Source organism: Chinchilla lanigera, unplaced genomic scaffold (assembly GCF_000276665.1).
Source record: "Chinchilla lanigera isolate Chin_1 unplaced genomic scaffold, ChiLan1.0 scaffold00012, whole genome shotgun sequence".
NCBI classification, from domain to species: domain Eukaryota; kingdom Metazoa; phylum Chordata; class Mammalia; order Rodentia; family Chinchillidae; genus Chinchilla; species Chinchilla lanigera.
In genome coordinates this window covers 22,888,029-22,904,541 of record NW_004955413.1, presented here as the reverse complement: position 1 = coordinate 22,904,541, position 16,513 = coordinate 22,888,029, and the positions used below count along the sequence as shown (strand labels likewise).

At 55.8% G+C, this 16,513-nt stretch overlaps 1 protein-coding gene across 2 annotated transcripts in view; it reads left to right on the top strand.

Annotated features, from left to right (window-relative positions):
* Positions 1 to 16,513, top strand: part of Myh9 (myosin, heavy chain 9, non-muscle) — a 90,424-nt gene that overhangs the window by 67,641 nt on the left and 6,270 nt on the right. For both annotated transcript variants that reach the window (XM_005379158.2, XM_013511492.1), the window contains exons 16-34: positions 1,557 to 1,750; positions 2,085 to 2,206; positions 2,919 to 2,988; positions 4,454 to 4,614; positions 5,206 to 5,314; positions 6,263 to 6,394; positions 6,764 to 6,970; positions 7,546 to 7,683; positions 7,974 to 8,097; positions 9,910 to 10,081; positions 10,860 to 11,072; positions 11,485 to 11,629; positions 12,909 to 13,115; positions 13,328 to 13,432; positions 13,676 to 13,828; positions 14,022 to 14,270; positions 15,310 to 15,522; positions 15,637 to 15,849; positions 16,104 to 16,265. In XM_005379158.2, coding sequence (XP_005379215.1) covers positions 1,557 to 1,750; positions 2,085 to 2,206; positions 2,919 to 2,988; positions 4,454 to 4,614; positions 5,206 to 5,314; positions 6,263 to 6,394; positions 6,764 to 6,970; positions 7,546 to 7,683; positions 7,974 to 8,097; positions 9,910 to 10,081; positions 10,860 to 11,072; positions 11,485 to 11,629; positions 12,909 to 13,115; positions 13,328 to 13,432; positions 13,676 to 13,828; positions 14,022 to 14,270; positions 15,310 to 15,522; positions 15,637 to 15,849; positions 16,104 to 16,265 — 3,089 coding nt within the window. The remainder of the gene's footprint in view (positions 1 to 1,556; positions 1,751 to 2,084; positions 2,207 to 2,918; positions 2,989 to 4,453; positions 4,615 to 5,205; positions 5,315 to 6,262; positions 6,395 to 6,763; positions 6,971 to 7,545; positions 7,684 to 7,973; positions 8,098 to 9,909; positions 10,082 to 10,859; positions 11,073 to 11,484; positions 11,630 to 12,908; positions 13,116 to 13,327; positions 13,433 to 13,675; positions 13,829 to 14,021; positions 14,271 to 15,309; positions 15,523 to 15,636; positions 15,850 to 16,103; positions 16,266 to 16,513) is intronic.

The window sequence follows — 16,513 nt, the reverse complement described above, 5'->3', positions numbered from 1 at the left end:
GTGTTAGGCTCTTTGGAGACTTTGTGGTATACATGGGAAAGAAAAAACACTTGAGATTCCTGTCCTCCTTAGAGCTCCCCCTGCAGGTGGTGACTTACTGCTGCACATGTTGGCATCATGAGGTCCAGGTGTTGTGCATGCTGCTGTGTGCCTCAACGCTGAAATGCATTTGTGTATTTGTCCAGTAGTCACTTAGCAAGGGCTGTGCCACTGCAGCCAGGAGTCAGGACACATTCACATAAAGGACCAGTTATTGTGGGGCCGTATCCACCTTCTTCTGCATGGAGCCTCGGTGGCCAGTAAAATAGGCCCTGTGGTGGGTGTGCAAGGGCAGAGGTGCCTCGCTGTCTGATCGGTGGCTTGTAGGTCCCAGCCTTACTCCTGGCCTCTGTCTTAAGTAGGCATCTTTTCTGCTGTCTTCAAATAAGTCCTAGAAATCCCATCACACAGGAGTGAGAAATGGGCTTTGTCACTCAACTCTAGTTTTTACTTGCAGTAGTGGAAGCCTTCAAATCTAACTCTTGCTTAAAACTGACCTGCAGTGGCTGGTTTGCTGTGGTTTATTGCATTATTTACCTTGGAGGAGGCAGTTCATTTCACTGCTGCTGGGCATGAGCCACACTGACGGGGGTCCTTCCTCTGGAGGTAGATGATGCAGACCTGTGGGCCAGGAGACAGGTCGCATATAAGAGTGTGAAGATAGCTGGGTGTGGGGTTGCCTGCCCATAATCCCAGCACTCTGGGATGTTGAGGAGGACTATGGCAAGTTCAGGCCCAGCCGGGCAACTTAGTGAGTCTCTGTCTCAAAATAAAAAATAAAAGGTCTGCAGATATAGCTCAGTGTGTGAATATAGCTCAGTGTGAAGGCCGTGGATTTGATCCCCAGTACTGCGGAAAAAACACGTTTATGGCCAATAGTGGTTTTTCAGAGTTCTGTGTAACACCACCACTGCTCTTGGCCCCTGGTGTAAGAGAGCTCAGCCCAGGGTGACTGCACGCAGAGACCCATCCATTCAGAGCCTGGTCAGCAGTGGCAGAGGAGCTTTGGCACTCCGAGCTCCCACCTCCTGGCTCTGAGCCGTAGGTAAAGGTCAGCGTCAACTCAAGATACTGATTTGTTTTTAATTGGGACCAAGGACTGTAGGATGCTCTAAGCTAGGTTTGACACCCCCTCAGAACCAGCCTCGTGGGATTCTTTCTGTTCCAGAAGTCATTAGCAACTTATTGTGTCTCTTCGGGAGTGGGAGCTTCCAGGGTGTGCTGAGAATAGAATAGGACATGTGAACATGAGGGTGGCTTTGATGGGCACACAGCTGCCTGAGGGACACTAGCCTAGGGACTGCCTTCTCCCCCTCTGCATCCTGCCCAGGTCAGGCCTGCTCAGCACAAGGATCTTAGTACTCTTCTAGCTCCAGGCGGAAGGGCCCTTTATTGCCACACTGTCTCTCCCTTTTTTGTCCTGGCTTCTGTCCATCCGTCTCTGTCCTGCACCCCTCACCGCCCCATGCACACCAAGCTGGGATCGCTGGCGCTCACGTGCTCTGTGGTCTCTGCAGTGGATCGCATCATCGGCTTGGACCAGGTGGCCGGCATGTCTGAGACGGCATTGCCTGGGGCCTTCAAGACACGGAAGGGCATGTTCCGCACCGTGGGCCAGCTCTACAAGGAGCAGCTGGCCAAACTGATGGCCACGCTGAGGAATACCAATCCCAACTTTGTCCGCTGCATCATCCCCAACCACGAGAAGAAGGTACGGCCGCCTGTGGTGTGGCATTGGTCCTTCCTTGTCTGCTTTCCCCAGCTGTAGCCGTTCCTCTGCCTGCTGAGTGCATAGAGCTCTCCATGGTGCCCTTGATGGGCTGACTTTGGAGGCTGAGGATGTGCTGCATTCGTAGCCTGGGTGTCCTGCTGGTTATGCTGTCTCATTGTACGCCCCCCGCCCCCCCGCCCCCCGGGATCTGAATGTCAACTGTGGCTTACAGCAACTCCTTCAGCTTTTGTCTGCTGAGTTGCAGCAGGAAGTGGCCTCTCCCATCAGCCCCTGGGTATGGAAGTGAGACCCCTGTGTGTGCCTTTCTTTCCAGGCCGGCAAGCTGGACCCCCACCTTGTGCTGGACCAGCTGCGCTGCAACGGTGTCCTCGAGGGCATCCGCATCTGCCGCCAGGGCTTTCCCAACAGGGTGGTCTTCCAGGAGTTCCGGCAGAGGTGAGTGGGCCACGGCCCATCCACAGGCAGCTGGGGTGCGGCTTGCTCTCCACATGTCATTTCTCTGTTCCACCTTTATGTGAGGAGGTGTCCCCACCGTGTCACTGACAGGAAAGGCCTTGTGTCCTTCGTGTGAGAAGGGCCATCCCCACCTGAATGGAAACTCACCGTGCTGCCTTTCACTGCTAGAGACTTTGAGGGCCCAGTGCCCTTTGCTGTGGGGAAAGAGGTGTTGAAGAGGGTCAGCCAGTCGTGTGTAGGGAAGGAGGTTCGTGGAGACGCATCAGAGACCCTGCAGCTTCTTTCTGCCTGCACAGAGACACTGTCCTGTTTGCCTAGCGGCTGTGTACAGCGCCGACTGCTGCCACGACGTGGCTGCCCGCAGGGTCCCAGGGAGGTGTGAGCAGGGCTGTGCGGGGCTCCTGCTGGGGCTCTGGGCACTGAGCAGTGAGTAGCCCAGCCTGGAGCCTGTGCTGGGTGACTGAGGTGGCTTAGCACGAGGTTCCTTCCGCTTTCTGGGAAGCGTACCCCTACCCTCGCTCAGTCCAGGAAAGAGCAGGGTGTGGGGTCTGCACACGTCTGCTGTCCTTACGGGAAGTTTTAGAACTCCGTGTGCCGCACTGCAAGGATGATCTTCGTCTGCTGCGTAGAGTCCAGGCCGTGCAGAGTAGGGGTGAGGGGTGGAATGACAGGCTTCTCTTTCCTCCCTCAGATACGAGATCCTGACACCAAACTCCATTCCTAAGGGCTTCATGGATGGGAAGCAGGCCTGTGTGCTCATGGTGAGTGCAGCTGCCATCTCTGCGGGGTCAGCCTTTGCCCGCCCGGCCACTCCTGTGAGACAAGCCTGTGCTGGCCCCGCCGGCGCGCTGGTGTGGATTCTGCCAGGAGCCTGAGCGGCAGCCCTCCCAGCCCCTGGACTGTCAGGATGACTGACGCCACAGCAGACAGGGCTTGAAACAAGACGTTCTGTTCTGTTTGGGACACATTCCCCTGCTTTTTTGCTCATGTCGCTCATGACCCCCAGCAGAGTAGGTGGGTAACTTTAGCCAGGGCAGCAGGCCTGAAGCCCATGATCAGCCCAAAGCCACTGGAATCTGCTGCACGCCTTTCCCAGGAGCCCCCACACGGTGTGCAGTGCACACTCCGAATCTGGGTGAACGTGTGATGGCCCCGTGGTGCTCGGTGGCCAGGCTGGGGCTGATGCCTACCTCGGCACGCTTTTCCTGATTTCTAGGCGTCCTGCTGGCCCTGGCCCTGGCCTGGCCAGGGTTGGCAGCCACTGCCTTCATCTCATTTTTCTTTACATTCTTCTTAAAGAATTGGAGTTGGTGGGAGGGAGAGAAGAAACATCCAGTATTTGCCATGTGCAGAAACCTGTATTCATGGACAGGGAGGTTGAGGATGGGAAAAGGAAGAAGGGCAGGCAGCACAGGAAGAGCAGAGGCAGTGTCTCCGGCTGGTGTCCTCCTCTCCACGTGCCCCCGTCCCCTGCCGCTCAGGTGGACTGTGTGTCCCTTCTGCGGCTCTGCAGGGAAAACTGAGCTTGTTACACAGCAGGCGGGCCCGGAGCAGAAGCACCCTAGCTCCTCCCCTAGTTTCTGTCTTCCTATGGGGGTCTCTTCCCGGGCTACTGGGGCCATTTGCGGGCACCGGAGCTCCCCCAGGTTCCTCTTAGGGATCCATGACATTGTGTGTTGGGAGCATGTGCTAAGTCCTTTCCTTCCCAGGCAGACAGACACACGTGGCCTTGCTTGTGGGCTTCCCAAGAGAGCCTTGTCACTGTCACTGGACTTACTCCAGTGAACTGTGACAACTGACACTTGGTGCTCAGAGACAGACGCTCAGCTGTGTGCTGTGAAGGAGGCCTATTATTTGCAGTTGTGGCCTTAGAGGTTGAGGCCCAGAGTCCTCTAACCAGGGTTTCATCCTGAGGCCTGGTCTGGCATGTGCTGTATCTGAGCGCTAGCGATGCCCGGCTGCTTCCCATCGGGATTGGCCCAGCGGGGGGTTTGTGGAGCACGGCCCCTGTGTGCAGAGGTGGGAGATGGAAGGAGGGAAGGCCTCTGAGTTAACTGTGTGGAAGTATGACTTGAGGCATTCCAGCCTCATTCTGGAGCCTCTTGTCAAGCCCAACCCTTGTCCCACTGTCCTAAACTTGCTCTCTTGGCCCAGGGCCACCCTGAGGTGAGTCCCTCGGAGCACCTGCATTGGCACCGAGTCAGCACCTGATTTCTTCTGATCTAGATCAAAGCCTTGGAGCTTGACAGCAACCTGTACCGCATCGGCCAGAGCAAAGTGTTCTTCCGGGCTGGCGTGCTGGCCCACCTGGAGGAGGAGCGGGACCTGAAGATCACCGACGTCATCATAGGCTTCCAGGCCTGCTGCAGGGGCTACCTGGCCAGGAAGTGAGTTCTAGGGATGGTTCATTCCCCCGCCAGGGCCCCTGCGCTCCTTCCTGCTGTAGAGGAGCACTTGGTGAGCTATGGTCTAGGGAGAGCCTGCCTCCAAGGAGACTTACACCTCCCAGGAGTAGTAACAGGTGTTTCTGATGGAAGTTCAGAGGAACCAGTGGGAAGAGAGGGACTGTGGCTGGATTTGCAACCCCCAAATTTCTATTCAGTATTCCTTACCATGTCAGCCTGTGGGGACAACACCCAATGCCTGCCTGTCACCACGGAGCCCTGTGCTCCCCAGGCAGGGGCTGCCCTTGAATTCAGAGCAGCTCCTGAGGGTGTTGGGCACCCTGCTGCAGCACCGCAGGCATGGTGGGTGTACACTGGTTCCTGAGGCCTGGGAGGTGGAGTTTGTGCAGCTGGCGCAGACGGAGACCCGTTTATCCAGAGCCCTCCAGCAACGCCTTCCAGCCCACTTTGCAGAACCTCAACTGCTGACGTTCTTCCCAAACTGACGCTGCGTGGGGGCCCTGCTGCGTGGGTGACAGAAATCCAAGGCCCCTGGGTGGCCCCCGGGTGCTGACTGTGTCCCTTGCCCCACAGGGCTTTTGCCAAGCGCCAGCAGCAGCTGACGGCCATGAAGGTCCTGCAGAGGAACTGCGCCGCCTACCTCAAGCTGCGCAACTGGCAGTGGTGGCGGCTCTTCACCAAGGTGGGTGCTGGGGGGCTTGCCCACCCTGGCAGGGGCTCAGGGGCCACACATGGCATGTGGGGCAAGCTGGTCTCGTGCTACCCCATGCAGGGTTCACTGCCTGTAGTGCCTGGCATGAGCCTGGGTGACCCTGACCTGTGGGGCGTGGGGGTTGTGGGTGTGGCGTTTGTCTGGTGTGGATGGCCAGCTGTGCCAGGCTGGCTTAGAGCAGCGTCTTGGGTGCAGGGGCCCCGTGCACTGTAGCCCCACTCGATACGGTTGGCACTGCCCTCAAGAAGCTATGGGACAGCCGCTCAGAAGCTGTACCCACCGAGGCACTGGCCCTCATCAGCCTTCTAAAAGCCTTTTTATTTCTGAAGTTGTTCAGGCTGCTTTTATTTGTAAGGTATAAATCCTGGTGATTGTAAAAAATTAACTAACAAAAAGCATGAAGAGGAAAATAAAAGTTCACCTATAATCCCTTCACCCCAATCCAGCAGCAGACGTTCCAGTATCCCCCCTTTGCTCCCTATAAATCTCAGTTGTGTAACATGTCCTCCCACAGCTGAGCTGTGACTTGTATGAATGCTCTTGTGGTTTGCACTTTCCGTGCAAAACTCCTTATCAGCACCAGCTTTTTAGAAGAGCTGTGATGTTCCCTGGAGGACGTAGCGTAATTTGTCTGGCCGAGTCTCCCACCATGGAGCTTTGTGTCATTTCTGAGGCTTGCTCTTATCAGCACTGCTGTCATGAACATTTTCATGCAGATGTGGGAATGGTTTTCCTCAAATGTGATTAGCAGGTCAGAGGCCCATGGCGTGAGCGCCAGACAGACTTCCTGGAAGGCTGTACCTGCTCGGACCTCCTCCCTGCAGTGCAGCCCTGTGAGCTTGCCCTCAGGCTGAGGGAGCAGCCTCCTGACTCTTGTCAGGGGTGACATCTTTACTCTGCCTTCATGTCCTCTTCTAGGTCAAGCCGCTGCTGCAAGTGAGCCGGCAGGAGGAGGAGATGATGGCCAAGGAGGAAGAGCTGGTAAAGGTGCGGGAGAAGCAGCTGGCTGCAGAGAACAGGCTCACGGAGATGGAGACGCTGCAGTCACAGGTGGGTGTCAGCAGGGTTCTGCCCAGAGCGCCGAGCTCCCGGTGCTGCCACCTGCTGGCCACCAGTGGGCAGGCCACGATTAGTGTCTGCAGCCACATTGAGGGTTTGTGCTGGAGGGGGCCAGTGGGCTTGAAGTTCGAGTCCCAGCTTTCCCCTGTAACCTTTCATCCCACTTCCTAGTGAGGTTGAAGTTCATGAGACAGTAGCCAAGGGTAAAGGATATAATGTAGGGGGCTGCCTGGGAGCTTAAGCACCTCATAGCTGGAAGGTGCTCTTGTGTGTATGTTCCTCTCTGCCCGGAAACCTGAGCTCCAGAGCGTCCAACCTGGAGCCGCTTGAAGTCTCAAGGAGCTTGTGTGTTCTTTGCAGCTCATGGCAGAGAAGTTGCAGCTGCAGGAGCAGCTGCAGGCAGAGACTGAGCTGTGTGCAGAGGCTGAGGAGCTTCGGGCTCGCCTGACCGCCAAGAAACAGGAGCTGGAGGAGATCTGCCATGACCTCGAGGCCAGGGTAGAAGAGGAGGAGGAGCGCTGCCAGCACCTGCAGGCAGAGAAGAAGAAAATGCAGCAGAACATTCAGGTACTGACTGCCTCCCTGCAGGCGGGGCAGGGCTGGATGCCGCGCAGGCCATGTGGGCCTGAACAGCGACACGAGACCCAGACACCACAGGGAGCAAGTCATCCTAGCACCTCTCTGCCCCCTTGGGCAGCCCTGAGAAACTCTCTTTGGGGTGGTTATTCGCAGAGTGTCACAGCTTGTTATTTTCCTCTCTCTGGTCCTCGGTTTTTTTTTTTGTCTCTTTGCGACAGGTTCTCCCTATGCAGTTCAGGCTGGCCTTAAGCTCACTCAGTAGCCCAGGCTGGCCTCGAACTCACAATGATTCTCCTGCTTCAGCCTCCTGAGTGCTAGGGTTACTGGCGTGCGCCACTGCTCCCAGCACTGGTCCTTGTTTTGTTGGCTTAAGGGGTGGTGCCCCTGAGTGTGGCCCTCTGCCTGTTGTAGGACTGACTTGCAGAAGTCCTGCTCAACAGTATCCCGGCAGGTCAGCCCTGCACCTGTTGCATATTTTGGTCCTGTGAGTGAGGCCTGGCCATGTCTAGGGTCAGCTGCTAGACTTGTGGGGTGCGCTCTTCTCAACCTCACGTCCCTGGCAGGAACTTGAGGAGCAGCTGGAGGAGGAGGAGAGCGCCCGGCAGAAGCTCCAGCTGGAGAAGGTGACCACTGAGGCCAAGCTGAAGAAGCTGGAGGAGGACCAGATCATCATGGAGGACCAGAACTGCAAACTGGCCAAGGTAAGACACCCCGGCTACCCCAGGGAACAGGGCAGGGCAGGGCAGGGCAGGCAGGGTGAGCTGTCACCTGCAGGTTACCCATGGTTTTAGGTCCTATGGAAACTTATCCAGCTGTTTTGTTGGGGCTGGTGACCTGTAATCCAGGAAATTCTAACGCCCTGGGTCAGGTGTTTAAAGCCTTGCCTTGCCAGTCAACCCTAGATTTGTGGGCGAGTCATGCTTTGGGAAAGCCAGAGTATGTGTGCCTGGCTGATAGGAAACTCTGACCTGGACGTGCCCTCCCTCAACAGGAGAAGAAGCTGCTGGAGGATAGAGTAGCTGAGTTCACCACGAACCTCATGGAAGAGGAAGAGAAGTCCAAGAGCCTGGCCAAGCTCAAGAACAAGCACGAGGCCATGATCACCGACCTGGAGGGTGAGGCGCTTGACCTGGAGCTCACCTGTCACCTGGAGTGCAGAGCGTCCACAGCTCACCAGGGGGCTGGGCCTCAGTGCTGCCACCTGAAGACCAGGGCCACTAGGCCGTAGGGGGCAGTGTTGGTCCCCATGGGGCTTTAGGCTGCAGGCCCTGAACTGTGGTGGCTGGACGGCTCCAGAGTGAGGAGAGCTCAGGGTGAAGCCGTGACATTGCTCAGCTGTTCGGTGCCATGCATCTCAGCAGCTCTTGAGGCCTCTCAAGGGGTCTGGGTCTGACCCTAGACCTGGCCAGCCCATCACCTGCTTGCTGTGCCACCCTCTACCTGTGTGGTCTCCTTGGGCTGTGGTTTCTCTTATTTATTTATTTAGGAACTGGGAATCAAACTCAGGACTTTGTGCTTGCTAGGCAGGTGCTTATGCCACTGAGCTATATATCCCGAGTCCCTCTCATTTATTAAGGGGACACAGTGGGAGAGTGTTTTGTGAGGCTTGACCACATGAACAGGCATGAACTATAAAGTGCTAGACAGCTATCGCCAGAGGTCACTGCTTCACCTGAGGGAGGGTGACAAGTCCCTGGAATCTGTGGCACAGGGCCTGACTCCTGAGGAGCTCTGGTTCTGGTCCCTCGTCCCTTGATAGTAACAATGTGGTGGAGGGAGCCCAGACCTCTCTGGGAACTCCTAGCCCAGTGGTGGACATAAGGCCGAAACCAGGCCATCTGAGGGCTGGAGGATTTCCCCAGCTTGGTGTCTCTGCCCTGCCTGGCCCCTGCCATTGGTATGGGATGCAGTTATCAGGCTGTGGGGGAGGGGCAGGTCCCAACACAGACCCCTTTTCCTATCTATGTCCTCCCTGCCCTGGGAGGAGGCTGAACGACCAGGTCATCCAAGGGGTGTATGGTGGCCCCTCTAGCTTAACAGACACGGACGGTGGTGTGACACTAACCCATGTTAGCAAGAACTTGGACCAGGGAACTCGTGCGTGCTGCTCTGGGAATAGAAATTGGTATGTGGCTTTGCAGCACAATTGGCTGTGCCCGAGTGAGGATAAAGCTTGTGTGCTGTGACCAGCACTTCCCTTAGATGCTCTTGGCCACGTGTGCTGGGAGGCATGGGCGACAATGCTCAGTGACTTTGTCCATCAGAGCACATGACCAGCACAGCCCAATGCCTGTCAGGTGTAGAAAGGCAACTAGGTTGCGTTAAGTTCACAGAAGGGAATGCTAGGCCAAAGGCCAAGGAGTGTGTTCTGTGAGACTTAACCCGAGAAGTCTCAAAATCATAGGCTTGAGCGACTAGGCAAGTCTAGGAAGAATCGTTGCAGCCAAGTGAGGGGCTGGGCACCATTCTCGGTGCTGTAAGATGTTCACTCATTTGAGCCTCTTAGCCTGGGACGCAGGTTGTCTTCCTACCCTTATAGTTCATGAGTTACAGGAAGATGAGTTACCTAAGTAACGTCTCAAAGGGAAGTGTAAAGCCAGATGTTGATCCCTGATGCTAGACATACTAGGCTGTTCTGCTAGATGAGCTCAAATTCATGCAGAATGTGGGACAGCTGTAAAAGAGACGTAGTTGCCCTGACACAGAAGGTCAGGGGATGCACTAGAGAGAGACAGGGGCCTTTGTGTCTCGTGGCAATGTCCTGTTTATGTGTCCAGGACTTGGGTGCAGATGTCACATATGACCTCCCTTAACATTATGTATGTTTACAGGAAGTGCTTAGAAGCGTTTTTCTATAAGTAACTAAAAGCAGACAGAATGCCTGTGGCCACTGAGGGTTTGTGTCCACTGCTTTCCGTCCCTGGCAGAGCGCCTCCGCAGGGAAGAAAAGCAGCGGCAAGAGCTGGAGAAGACCCGCCGCAAGCTGGAGGGAGATTCCACAGATCTCAGCGACCAGATTGCCGAGCTGCAGGCTCAGATTGCTGAGCTCAAGATGCAGCTGGCCAAGAAGGAAGAGGAGCTGCAGACTGCGCTGGCCAGGTGAGGCTGAGGCCACAGCTGTGGCCAGCAGGCCGGTGCCACATTTGCAGCTGGCTTCTTGCTCTGTTGTTGGCACAGGGTCTGTAAGCACGCCAGTTCGTGGCAAACACTTCCTGTCCCCTAAGAACATGCATGATCTAGGGTGTCTTTTGTTTGCAATCCCCGAAAAAGTCATCCACAACTGTCACCCACCTCTTTAAAGTTTGTTGGCTAAATTTTTAAATTTCTTTTTGAATCTCTTGGTTATAGGCACACATTTTCAGCCATTTTTTAGACTAGCTTTAGGTTCACAGCACAATTAGAAAGCGTAGAGCTTTTCCCACACTCACCTTGGCCCTGCACATGCATAACCTTCCCGGCTGTGTCTCCCCAGAGGATGCGCTCCTACGATTGGCAAACTGAACATCGACACAAAGGGAATGTTACTCATCTGAAGGCCAGAGCACATTTACATTTTTATTTGGTTGCTGTCATCGTGGACCATAACATCGTACTTCCTTTTATGTTTTTATTGAACATTTGGATTTTTAAAACATATTTAAAGCTGTGAATCTTAGTCTGGAAGATGAAATAGTAGCTTCTCTGTTTTCTAGCTCTCAAAGTATAACTGCTCCTCAGTCTTGTGGATGTTTCGCACGTTGGTTTGCAGAGAGTGATCCCCACTGGCACGACTGTGACTGCCAGTGTGGCTTTGGCTGCTTCCCTAATCCGCTTCTGCAATCTCTGCTGTTTGAAGGAGAAAATGGCTTCATACTGATCTTACTGATCCTTTTGGCAGAGTGGAAGAAGAAGCTGCCCAGAAGAATATGGCCCTGAAGAAGATTCGGGAGCTGGAATCTCAGATTTCCGAACTTCAGGAAGACCTAGAATCTGAGCGTGCTTGTAGGAACAAAGCCGAGAAGCAGAAAAGGGACCTGGGAGAAGAGCTGGAGGCGCTGAAGACAGAGTTGGAAGACACTTTGGATTCCACGGCTGCCCAGCAGGAGCTCAGGTATGCTATGGGGCTGCCTGGCCAAGGCCTGAGGATGGGGCTGGAGCACGGGCACGGCAGTGGGGAGGGGCGGAGGCCTTGGCCTGGAGGGATGGAGCCACGTCCTTGCACACAGGTGGCCTTATGCACAGAGGGCTTGGTTGTTGATGTTTCCTCGGCAGCTTCTCTTCAAAGGGGAAGGCCTGTTGAGTCACACTTTGGGGTGATGCAAGGTTAGGCCTGAGGCTGGAAGGGAACAGAAGGCTCTACAGGGTGTGCCTGTGAGCTTGGGCTGTGGCATGGAGGACCGAAGAGGAAGGCCAGTGCGGACAAGTGCTGTGTGCGTCTCACGAGCCTCTCTGTAGTCAGGGCAGAGCCCAGGGCGCATCATTCCAGCGTGCTCGGCTTCCACTCAGGGTGTTTCTCCGTCCAGGTCCAAGCGTGAGCAGGAAGTGAACATCCTGAAGAAGACGCTGGAGGAGGAGGCCAGGACCCACGAAGCCCAGATCCAGGAGATGAGGCAGAAGCACTCGCAGGCCGTGGAGGAGCTGGCGGAACAGCTGGAGCAGACCAAGCGGGTGCGCTGCCTCCCCAGCCCCCGGCCGGGGAGGGGCTCCTTCCGGGGCGAGGCCTCCACTGAGCCCAGCACTCCAGGGTGTGCAGTCCCTAACCTGGTCCTGCAGAGCCGAGTGGCTCAGGCATCAGATTGCCCGGGTCTGAGGCCTGGCTCCCACTCTTAGTCACTGATTGACCTGGGCACCCAAGAACCCTTTGGTCTCAGCTTCTCTGTCTGGAAAGGAGGATATGATCAGTCTGCTGATATGATCAGCAAAGATTTAGAGTTGATAATGCAGGGGCTGGGGATTTAGCTCAGTGGCAAAAGCACCTGCCTGGCAAGCGCAAGGTCGTGAGTTCAGTTCCTGGTACCGGAGAAAAACCAAAAAAAATAAATAAATAAAAAAAAAATAAAAAAATAGAGTTGATAATGTACACAAAATACTTAGTAAGGGATAAATACATTTTGTTGTTTTTGTCATGATTCTGTGTACATTCTGCCAGGCTAGAAAATGTCAAGGAATCAGAGCGACCCTGAGCCTGAGTGTCAGAGGGCTCAGCGTTCCCTTTTCTGACTGTGGAGTCCTCTTGTGACCAGCAAGCAAGCAGTACACTGGCCTCTTACTGGGAAGCCATCCAGCAGGCCTCCTGGCCAGGCAGTTCCTTGACAGGACCGGTTCTGCCTCCCGTGGCTCCAGCTCTGACACATGGCAAGCTGTAAAATAATTTTAGGACCATCTTGTCCATTTGTTTGCCTGCTGCTCCATCTCAGATTGGGTGCGACAGAGCCTTCCTCGGCCCTTGGCGTTCCCCTTCCATGAGCCTTTGCACACACTTATGTCGAGTTCAGTGCGGTCTAGAATGGGATGGTTGCATTTGTCTCCTAAGCTCTACCTTTATATTTTTGAAGGAATGTTACATTATTCCTATGAACATCAGGTTTCAGAGAGGGTGTATTGGAAGTCTAAGAATCATTTCGGTTTCCTTTGTTGTAGTATAAATAGTGCTAAGATCAAAACATCTGCAACACTTTTCTCTAGAACATTCCCTCTATCCAGAGAGGGTGACTGGGCAAGGGAGCCAAGGTCCCCAGAGGTGAGAATACATTTCTCACCTACCCTCTGGGAGGAGGACAGCGGAGGCCCAGGCCTTGCTAGTCTGGGGCTTTTCCTGTAATAGTTATTTTTGCTGCAGAGGCAGCAATTTCTTGACCTAGAGTAGGTGGCTTTTCCAGTGATGTTGGAAAGAACAGCCGTGTGCCAGGTCCCCGAGGTCCCATTTACGTCCTTGCCCTCCCTCCAGGTGAAAGCCACCCTTGAGAAGGCGAAGCAGACCCTGGAGAACGAGCGGGGCGAGCTGGCCAATGAGGTGAAGGTCCTGATGCAGGGCAAGGGGGACTCGGAGCACAAGCGCAAGAAGGTGGAGGCCCAGCTGCAGGAGCTGCAGGTCAAGTTCAATGAGGGAGAGCGTGTGCGCACTGAGCTGGCTGACAAAGTCACCAAGTTGCAGGTGAGGTTTCTGCTGGACCCTGGCCTGGGCATGGGCCCCTCAGCACCCGCTGGGTGGTGGCCGAGACCCACAGGAGGCAAACTTCTCCACCTGCTCTCTGCCTGGGCTGGCTCCTCTGCAGGGTCTCTGTGGTTCAACAGTGACTCAGGTCCAGCTCTGCCAGAGGAGCTTTGGCCAGGCTCACAGTCCTCGCCTTTCTCTTCCCCACTTAGGTTGAGCTGGACAATGTGACCGGTCTGCTCAACCAGTCTGACAGCAAGTCCAGCAAGCTCACCAAGGACTTCTCCACACTGGAGTCCCAACTGCAGGATACTCAGGTAAGGACAGGGTTGGGCCTTGCATGTTTGATCCTTCCCAGGAGGACCCTGTGCCTTAGCTGCCAGATCTCCAGGCTTTTGTCACAGAGCTCATCTGATTGCCCATCCTTTCCCTTATCCAAGGGTCCTCCCAGCTGCCACCAGGTCCCCTGGGTCCCACGACTGGCCCTCCCTGCGGGTGTGGGCCTGAGAGCTCTCACACCTGTGTCCCTGAGTGCCATGCCCTCTGTCCCCCTGGAGTAGGAGCTGCTGCAGGAGGAGAACCGGCAGAAGCTGAGCCTGAGCACCAAGCTGAAGCAGATGGAGGATGAGAAGAACTCCTTCAAGGAGCAGCTGGAGGAGGAGGAGGAAGCCAAGCGCAACCTGGAAAAGCAGATCGCCACCCTCCATGCCCAGGTGTGGCTGCCCCTCCACAGAAACGCCTTTTTCTTGCTCCGGTGGAAGAGAGACCTGGTGGGGAGATTCCATAACCGGGTTGGCTTGCTGGTTCCCCTTCACAGTGTAGGAGTCAGCTTCCAGTGTTCCCCAAGACAGGTGTGTCCGGAGCAGGTGCCATCTCGTGTGTCTCCTTACTCTCTGCCCGGTGCAGGTGACCGACATGAAGAAGAAGATGGAGGACGGCGTGGGGTGCCTGGAGACCGCTGAGGAAGCTAGGCGGAAGCTCCAGAAGGACCTGGAGGGCCTGAGCCAGCGGCACGAGGAGAAGGTGGCCGCCTATGACAAGCTGGAGAAGACGAAGACACGGCTGCAGCAGGAGCTGGATGATCTGCTGGTGGACTTGGACCACCAGCGGCAGAGCGTCTCCAACCTCGAGAAGAAGCAGAAGAAGTTTGACCAGGTGTGTGGCCATAGCTTGGTCCTCACATTTCTTTCCTTGGGTCCACAGCCTAAAGGCAAGGCCACTTCAAAGTCTGCAGTCTGGAAGGGGCCTGGGAAGAGGGCGACCAGCGGGGCGCATGTTCATGTGATGGGTTCCCTTTCTCTTTTTTAACTCCCAAGATTCTAAAATGGACTAGTTTTACTGTGTAAGATGGTTTATGTATGGGTTCATGTCTACTCCTCATGCCAAAAGAGTCAAGACAGCTTACAGAGATGCAGACGCCAGGGCCAGATAGAATAACAGAATAAGTGAATCAGGATACCAGCGAGCCACAGCCAAATTCAGCCCGTCACTGTGTTGTAAAGTTTTATTAGCCGCAGCCAGGCCCAGTTACATGTTGTTTCTGGCCGTTCGTGCTGCAGTAACAGAGTGGAGCAGCTGCTACAGACTGGCGGGCCTGCAGAGTCTAAGGAATGCTCTCAACCCTCCGTGAAGAGACTTACCAACCCATGGAGTCCAACAGGAGCAGGGCAAAGGGAAGGGGATAGGGGAGATCAGGGAGAGCCAGGGGCAGGCCCCACGCAGAGGCCCACGCAGAGACAGACGCCAGAAGGGGCGATGGCACTTCTGGAGGAGGCTGCACATGGGATTTGGGCTTTGGAGCAGCCAGACTCAAATGCTCTTCAAGAAAAGTCTGTCCCATTGCTCAGGGCTTTTCCAGGTTCTGGAAGGGAATGAACGATTGCCTCAGCTAGTGGCAGGGGCACCATGTGACGTTCAGGATCGGTGTTACTCGGTGACAGAAATGAAACAGAGGTTAAGGCTTAGTGGTAGAGGAATCCCTGCCTGTCTGGCACAGGGACACACTATCCTGGGATTGTCATCCTCGGATCCAACTAGTTCCTGGGCAGCAGGCTTGAGTTGCTCGTCCTGGGTCCTGCCCCTCTCAGACCTGGCATCCAGGTGCTCATTTCCTACAAAGCCTGGAACTGGCTGCAGAGCCGCGGTGGTCCGCATGTGTCCATGCCCTGGCCTCACGGTCTGTGTGTCTCTCCAGCTCCTGGCTGAGGAGAAGACCATCTCTGCCAAGTATGCAGAGGAGCGTGACCGGGCCGAGGCGGAGGCCCGTGAGAAGGAGACCAAGGCACTGTCCCTGGCCCGGGCACTGGAGGAGGCCATGGAGCAGAAGGCGGAGCTAGAGCGCCTCAACAAGCAGTTCCGCACGGAGATGGAGGACCTCATGAGCTCCAAGGACGATGTGGGCAAGAGTGTGAGTGCCGGGCCAGCCGCGGGGTGTTGGGAGGGCACCCAGGGGGACGTGACTGGGGCCCAGGGTGTGTGTACCTGCCCACACCTCGGGCCTGACTTGGGCTCCTGGGCTCAGGTCCACGAGCTGGAGAAGTCCAAGCGCGCCCTGGAGCAGCAAGTGGAGGAGATGAAGACTCAGCTTGAGGAGCTGGAGGATGAGCTGCAGGCTACTGAGGATGCCAAGCTGCGGCTGGAGGTGAACCTGCAGGCCATGAAGGCCCAGTTCGAGCGGGACCTGCAGGGCCGTGATGAGCAGAGTGAGGAGAAGAAGAAGCAGCTGGTCAGACAGGTATGTGCGGCCCTCCCTGCCCCAGGCAGAGGCGCCAGGGACTGCCCTGACTTCTGGAGGCCTCGCTCTCCTTGTCCCACCTGGCTGTGTAGGGCTCCTGGACCACTCCTTCCATGGCCCATGGCCCACTCCTCTGTCACCTCTTGGTGATTCACTCTGTTAGGTCCATAGACTCTACAACACTGTCCTGAGCTCTCTGGGACTCTGGGCTGGAGTGATGTGGCCCGGCTTCTCGAGTTGTCGGGTTTCCCCAGGTGCGGGAGATGGAGGCAGAGCTGGAGGATGAGAAGAAGCAGCGCTCCATGGCAGTGGCCGCCCGGAAGAAGCTGGAGATGGACCTGAAAGACCTGGAGGCGCACATTGACACGGCCAACAAGAACCGGGAGGAAGCTATCAAACAGCTGCGGAAGCTGCAGGTGAGGCCAGGCCGGGGCAGTCTGTGTGCGGTGCTGGGCTCAGGTGCGCTGGACACAGGTGTGGAAACCAGTGCGGGACAGGGTCGCCACCTTGCCCTCTGCAAGCAAGGTTGAGGCTGCTCTAAGCCCATCTCGCAGACAGAGACTCAGGCCCAGAGCTGAGCGGAACGAACGGTCTGAAAGCAAACTTGCTGTGAGGTCAGTGACTGAGAATGTTAAAAAAGAAGCAGACAAATAAGTGCAAACCT